This window comes from Poecilia reticulata, linkage group LG17 (assembly GCF_000633615.1).
Source record: "Poecilia reticulata strain Guanapo linkage group LG17, Guppy_female_1.0+MT, whole genome shotgun sequence".
In the NCBI taxonomy this organism is placed as follows: Eukaryota; Metazoa; Chordata; class Actinopteri; order Cyprinodontiformes; family Poeciliidae; genus Poecilia; species Poecilia reticulata.
The window spans coordinates 1,755,016-1,762,912 of record NC_024347.1 but is presented as its reverse complement, the minus strand read 5'-3'; the positions used below and the strand labels follow the sequence as shown (position 1 = coordinate 1,762,912).

The window sequence follows — 7,897 nt, the reverse complement described above, 5'->3', positions numbered from 1 at the left end:
CACACCAAGGGTTGAAGAGGATGACGATGTCCTTGCTGGGGTTGTGAACTGTTGGCTCCTCGTCCTTCGCCGAKTGAGTCGTGACAGTGAGGCCGAACAGGCCGATCACGGCGTTGGCCGGGGAGTTCACGGACAGCTTGACCTTGTTGCAGGTCTGCTCTGTGACCTTSGCCTCCCAGCGCTCGTCCTCCAGGTGCTCCACCAGAGGAATGATGACGTGGGTTCCTTTAGACACAATAGGCAAGGGACCTACGAGGCACAAGACCGAATGTATTTTGTTGGATACAGATTGGCTTATTTGGAAAAAWAGCTGCATTTGTTCTGGTAGTTTAAAACTCTTCATAGTTGACAGTGCTGGCCACGTTTATTTACACCTCCGCATCTCTAAGATGTGTAAAAAGCATTAAAAGCAATTCATCTTTTCTTGTAGCAGCATAATTTCACTCAATATTAGTCTTATTCCACAAAAGGAAGACAAAGACTGCTAAAGTCCCAATGGAGATGAACAAATTCTATGTTTGCATTTGTGATGGTTGGACAGAAAAGTTTATTTTTTCTGGAATTACTTCCAAACATTCAGTTTGGATGTACTGCCATAGTCAATAAATTAAAACATCATTGAAAAGTGAATTCATTTCTGTAGCTCTACCCATTGTGAGAAACACACAGACTGATGTTTTCAAGCCTTCGTTTCTATCAATGGCGTTTATTTTCCACTTCCAGCAGAYGAAAACAAGACATTTAAGATTAGAATATTACACCAGATCAATAAAAAAAACATCTTAGAGAAATATGGCCCAATGAAAGGCGTATTTAATACCTGCTTAAAGGTTATTATTTTATAAGCTACTTTTAATCTTATAAACAAACCTCAAGGGATTGCATCTTCTGAAATATGATTGTATCTAGCATCCAATGGTTGCTGTGGAGATTTGGTGACTCCACCAGATGGTATTCTGCTGCATGTCTCTCACCATTCTGATGGTCTGCTTTAGGTTCAAATGGTTCATGGCGTTCTGTCAGTTCTGTTGTAAAATATTTATCATGTATGAAAATAAACCCATTTTTCTCGTCTCACAATTTCACTTAAGATGCTTTCTTTTTTTTTTTTTTTTTTTTTTAACACGACCTGTTTTTTTTCTTATTGGCCACAAAAAAGCCCACTAGCCACTCTGAAACAATCTGAATACTTAACATTAAAGCCTTAACTCTGCTAAACTCGGCTGGGGGATCATATTCGTTTGACTCTTGCGTTAACTTTATGGAGAAGCTGTTATTCCCCTTTCTGACTGCATCCAGGACTCCTTGCCCTTCCTCTCCTCCCATTTACGCAAAAAGGAAATCTAAKAKAAARCASAATGTCTTRTCTAAAGAAACAACTTGGTCTGCAAAAGAAAAAAAAAATTCAACCTCTGTCCAGTTGCCCAGAATTTAGAAACTCGAGCCGAGTCAACCACTTGCTGTAAAAACATCCCCTTCGAATGCAACTGAGAAAATCACGGTAGTTACCTAAGCCGTGGTTGACAGCAAACCAGTGCCTMGCAGTGATGTAATGGCAGTTTATTTTCGAGTGCGTACTATGAGGACGGTGAATTCCAGAGGGACGGTGTCTGGTGTCCTGATGTCTGGAAACTGTTAACTCAGAGGAATGGTTGGGTAGAATCCAAATGCTGTGCCGCAGCTTTGGTTCGACTGCAGCTCAGCATGCATGTGGTAGTTATACATAGTGACCACACTGCACATAAGCTGGGCTCACTGACAGTATAAGTTCACATGCAGATAATACTAGTCACACATGCAATGGAAACACTATTTTTTTTTTGCTGTTTTTTGTTTCTTTAACTTTGCATTGTTTTTGTCATCAGACGTCCCATTTCTGTGCTGCTACCACCCACTCTGTTCCACAAACTAGTGCACAATTATGGTYAAATTTCAAATGCAACAGCTATGACATTTTAGTAAACTGTGGTAGAGGACTGGCTGTGTTTGTTTCATGGGGTTGTTTTAAGTAAAACCCACTCATCTAAGAGAAAAATGTCTCCTCCCGACCCGAAACACTGCCACTCGTCACTGGTTTCTGAACTTCCCGGTTGAGAGAATCAGTCACGCTGCATTGAAAACAAGATCTCCAATAGCACTGGGGTTCCTCAKGGTTGTGTGTTCAGTCCACTGCTTTTCACACGACTGCTTCCAGTCATGAGGGAAATGAGCATCTGCAAAATCCAWCGATTTTACAGCAGCTGAACTCATTTGTGGAGGTAATGAAGATAAAACCAAACATTGAGGCCAAATCGCCTGATGATCAACAGGAACAAAACAAAGATGTTCAACGACTTCCAAACTCACACTCTGGTGTGATGCACATCTAAATACAGTGGACAGAATTTAGATGTGCATTTGTTTGAGATGCTGAAGAGGAGAAGAGGCGTTTACAGAAGATAATGATGGGAGCAACGAAGAATAATTTAACTGCTTTCACCTTCTCCTGCAGGAACAGTTTTTTGTACATTTCCAGAGACTCTTCACTGCCTCTCTATAAACTGCTGCCTTCAGGCAAAGCAGCAGACTGCTGCTCAGCTTTCTGCCCCACTGAGCTGCAGTTACGTTTTTATAACTTTACGTTATTTTCCTTATTTAAGGACACAGGACCATGCTGAGGAAGGAGCTATCAAAGCTGGGACCACTGTGTCAATAAGTTTGGGAATAAGAACCAGAGAGATTCAGACTGTACCTTGGAAACCCCACTACAGTAATATTTCTTCATGTTTTTTKGGGGTTTTTTTTAACTACCTGTTTTCAGCTCCAAGTGCATTTTATCCGTGTCAGGACTGAAAGGCCTGTTGAACTCTATCTCCATCTGGAAGGCCTGTCCTCTACGGATGATCAGCTCGTCCCCGTGGTACAGATCGGTGTGATGCTCCGTCCTGTTCGGACCACTCTTGGAGCTCAGGAGGTCCACTGAGCACACTGAGAGCTTGACATCTGAGAGACAACAGGAGGATGAGAGCTTAAAAACATTTATTTAGTTAAGTCTGGTTTTGCTCGATTGTTTCAGAATGTCGAACGAGACTTTGATTCTACCTCCGAATTCCTTCATTTCTCCATTCTCAGGCTTTGGCTTGGCAGGCTCAGGCGTCGTGATCGGGGGCTTGGTGAACTCCACCTTATCCGTGATATCGTAAGACTCGCTGTTTTGACGCTTGCAGCAGCACGGGCAGATCTTCCTGAACCAGCGACGGCAGCCTCTCTCCTCCTGCTTCTTCCCCACTTCGCTCTGAATGGTCAGCTCCACCCGAATGGGCGGGGCCGCTCCGGGGAAACGCCCGATTTCCGACGAGCTTCGAACTGTCAATCGCTCACCTGGCATTCTGAAAAATGAATACATTTTTCTTTTTAAAAATTGGTATTTTATTTCCAGACAAAAAAGTAAAACACTTAATTAAAACTWACTGAACACACAGCTGCAACCCAGCTGTAATGCCTATTTTTTGTTAAACAGCAGTCGATTAACTCAAAATTTACAAACCCTACTCATAACCCTGTAATGAAGAAATCAAAAAAGGAGGCTTGTTTGCGTTTCTCCAAAAACAAACCAGACAAAAGAGTTCGGATTGGAGACATTTTGTTGCAGTACATTTCATTCCACCTCTGCAGCACTTTGCGTGATTAAGCCAACATCTGTCAAGCTCTCTCTCTCTCTCTCTTTATTTTCACATCATGAAAAGGTCAAATGTCTTTTTTTTCCATCTTTTCCCACAATTACTTCGTATCCAAATCAGACTCTCAGGCATTCCCGAGGCATTAAAAGAGATTTTGCAGACCTTGTTGCGTACACTCCCTGTGTGATCTACCATAACTCTTACGAGCAGCTGGATTTCATTTGCCGCACACCCCGCMTGCACATAAACATRAACTGCAAAGTAATGTAGCTTGTGCGATCACGACGTCTTTTAGCATGCCTGCAACCTATCGGTAGTTTAGATTCATTTGGAGAACATTTATCTTGCTGTCACACCCCAGATTTRAAACAAAGTCAAACTAGTCAAAGACACCAGAACTGCACTTAAAAAAAAGCATTTTCATTTAATTATCTCTATATAAGAAAAACCATCCARACTTTACAAAGTTGTAAAAATCATTTACGTCTAATTTTGAGCAGATGTAAGCAGTGAACAGTCGAATGCATCATTAGTCATTAAACAAAACCTAAGCTAATTTGCAAAAAAAATAAATAAACTGAATAAATGGATGCTTCCATAGGATTTAAGGAGGCATAGGAGCCTGGCACTTTCAGTAAGATAACTAACTTAGAAAATCATAATGTTTTAACAGTTTATTGAAATGAAATAAGAGGTTCTGTCAAAAGAAAACAAAGGCGGAAAAATATTAGGATTGACTTTCGAGAGAGAATTGGTGCAACGTCTAAAGATCTGGACTTTAACTGCGCTCAGAACTTTCTGTTTTCTAATTTTCATTCTGCATCGACGTTGTTACACTCACCACATTTCCTCCACGATAGACTGGATTTATTTTGTGACAGTACTTCAAACATCCTATATTGCCTATGCGTTACTTAGAGCAATTAGCCTAAGGTTTTCTTAGAACTTTGCGTGATTTGCTCTTGCTTCTGCAGCAGCTACATTTTTCATTTCCAGTGTATGAACAGCATGCCTCTCTTTTTGAAAGGTAGTTCTTCACTAACTCAATTGCTGGTGCCACGTCAYGGCTGATTTGTTACAACTCAATGTAAAGCTTAATGTTTGATGCATGCTAAGGAATTACAAATATGGCGGCTAACTCTCTGCTTTGTTTCCAACTTTCAAACACAATGACTTCATCTAAGCATCGAAGGTGTACATTTTAGCTTTGGTAATGTTTAAACTCCCCCCTGCTTGTAGACATGAACCTCTTGGCTTCAACACAACAGATTTGGCTCTTAAAGAGATAATTACATTTTTATTATGATTTTTTATTTTATTTTTTTTAATGCCCTGAATACTTTCATGTGCTTTGCTTTTTGTGCGTTTATGAAAATTCCTCCAAACTAGCCAACCAAAGGTCAGTCTTTAATTGAAGACATGGGATTTCCTGAGTTGCCTCTTGAACAATAATTATCTGTCTTCATATGTTATCATTTAAAGTGTTTCTGGGATGCCTACCTTCTGTCAAGATCCCACAGTTTGGCACACCTCCAGCTAAAGACCAAATCTGTGTTTAAACAGACAAATCCACTGATAGCCTCCACTTATATGTCTCAGGGCTTTCTTATTGATTTCTGTGTTTAAATATTTGTATCGAGTGTTTCTGAGATATCTTGGCAGGCTGATTTGGGTAAAGGGCAGTGGTAGTAAAGCTATGTAGCAGAGGCCAAAGGTCAAATGCATGTATATGTGCGTGTGTGTGCGTGTGTGTATCTGAGTTCCTAATCAGACAGCAGCTCTCTTCCTCCACTGCTTTCCACATCAAACRTACATTAACAAAACATTTATGCAAAATGCAGAAAATTATCTCCTACTCATAACAGTAAAAAAAAAACATAAAAACCTACCTACAACAAAAGTTGATGTACTTGACAGTGTTGATCTTTTTTTCTAATACTTTAACGCTCCTGCTTATACTGCGGGCATCAGCTGAGCCTGAAATGAAGCGGTCTTCATCCTTTTGTCCTCCCATTCAACTCAATATATTGTTAATGATGACAGATGACTGGACCTGAGTGTTTGGTGATGTGAAGCGTACATGCAAAGCATCTATCTGCATTGACATGTCAAAAAGCATTTCAGTAGTTCGTATGTATGATTCTCCACCTTTTTTATGATGAGTACTGTCACTGGGCGATAGGTTTTCCAACTACCATCAAAAGTTGGACTCTTTCCTGCATTTTTGGAGTAAAATTCTGATCATTCCTAGATGAAAATTTCAAAAGGAAAGACCTCCCTTTTCACCAACCCACCCCTAAAGATGCTGTGAGCTGAAGGTGAAAGTTGCATTTGCTTGCTTCCTAGTTTCTAGATAGATAGATAGATAGATAGATAGATAGATAGATAGATAGATAGATAGATAGATAGATAGATAGATAGATAGATAGATAGATAGATAGATAGNCTTAGAAAATCATAATGTTTTAACAGTTTATTGAAATGAAATAAGAGGTTCTGTCAAAAGAAAACAAAGGCGGAAAAATATTAGGATTGACTTTCAAGAGAGAATTGGTGCAACGTCTAAAGATCTGGACTTTAACTGCGCTCAGAACTTTCTGTTTTCTAATTTTCATTCTGCATCGACGTTACACTCACCACATTTCCTCCACGATAGACTGGATTTATTTTGTGACAGTACTTCAAACATCCTATATTGCCCAGGCGTTACTTAGAGCAATTAGCCTAAGGTTTTCTTAGAACTTTGCGTGATTTGCTCTTGCTTCTGCAGCAGCTACATTTTTCATTTCCAGTGTATGAACAGCATGCCTCTCTTTTTGAAAGGTAGTTCTTCACTAACTCAATTGCTGGTGCCACGTCACGGCTGATTTGTTACAACTCAATGTAAAGCTTAATGTTTGATGCATGCTAAGGAATTACAAATATGGCGGCTAACTCTCTGCTTTGTTTCCAACTTTCAAACACAATGACTTCATCTAAGCATCGAAGGTGTACATTTTAGCTTTGGTAATGTTTAAACTCCCCCCTGCTTGTAGACATGAACCTCTTGGCTTCAACACAACAGATTTGGCTCTTAAAGAGATAATTACATTTTTATTATGATTTTTTATTTTATTTTTTTTAATGCCCTGAATACTTTCATGTGCTTTGCTTTTCGTGCGTTTATGAAAATTCCTCCAAACTAGCCAACCAAAGGTCAGTCTTTAATTGAAGACATGGGATTTCCTGAGTTGCCTCTCGAACAATAATTATCTGTCTTCATATGTTATCATTTAAAGTGTTTCTGGGATGCCTACCTTCTGTCAAGATCCCACAGTTTGGCACACCTCCAGCTAAAGACCAAATCTGTGTTTAAACAGACAAATCCACTGATAGCCTCCACTTATATGTCTCAGGGCTTTCTTATTGATTTCTGTGTTTAAATATTTGTATCAAGTGTTTCTGAGATATCTTGGCAGGCTGATTTGGGTAAAGGGCAGTGGTAGTAAAGCTATGTAGCAGAGGCCAAAGGTCAAATGCATGTATATGTGCGTGTGTGTGCGTGTGTGTATCTGAGTTCCTAATCAGACAGCAGCTCTCTTCCTCCACTGCTTTCCACATCAAACATACATTAACAAAACATTTATGCAAAATGCAGAAAATTATCTCCTACTCATAACAGTAAAAAAAAAACATAAAAACCTACCTACAACAAAAGTTGATGTACTTGACAGTGTTGATCTTTTTTTCTAATACTTTAACGCTCCTGCTTATACTGCGGGCATCAGCTGAGCCTGAAATGAAGCGGTCTTCATCCTTTTGTCCTCCCATTCAACTCAATATATTGTTAATGATGACAGATGACTGGACCTGAGTGTTTGGTGATGTGAAGCGTACATGCAAAGCATCTATCTGCATTGACATGTCAAAAAGCATTTCAGTAGTTCGTATGTATGATTCTCCACCTTTTTTATGATGAGTACTATGTCACTGGGCGATAGGTTTTCCAACTACCATCAAAAGTTGGACTCTTTCCTGCATTTTTGGAGTAAAATTCTGATCATTCCTAGTTGAAAATTTCAAAAGGAAGACCTCCCTTTTCACCAACCCACTCCTAAAGATGCTGTGAGCTGAAGGTGAAAGTTGCATTTGCTTGCTTCCTAGTAGATAGATAGATAGATAGATAGATAGATAGATAGATAGATAGATAGATAGATAGATAGATAGATAGATAGATAGATAGATAGATAGATAGATAG

General features: G+C 39.6%; 1 protein-coding gene across 1 annotated transcript in view; it reads right to left on the bottom strand.

The window, feature by feature from the left end:
• The window catches only part of tgm1l1 (transglutaminase 1 like 1), a 20,121-nt gene that overhangs the window by 11,401 nt on the left and 823 nt on the right, over positions 1-7,897 (bottom strand). The window contains exons 2-4 of the mRNA XM_008433004.2: positions 3,082-3,368; positions 2,791-2,982; positions 1-249 (exon numbers count right to left, since the gene is read on the bottom strand). The exon at positions 1-249 is cut by the window's left edge and continues 1 nt beyond it. Of these exons, the coding sequence (XP_008431226.1) occupies positions 1-249; positions 2,791-2,982; positions 3,082-3,367 (727 nt within the window). The 5' untranslated portion in view covers position 3,368. The remainder of the gene's footprint in view (positions 250-2,790; positions 2,983-3,081; positions 3,369-7,897) is intronic.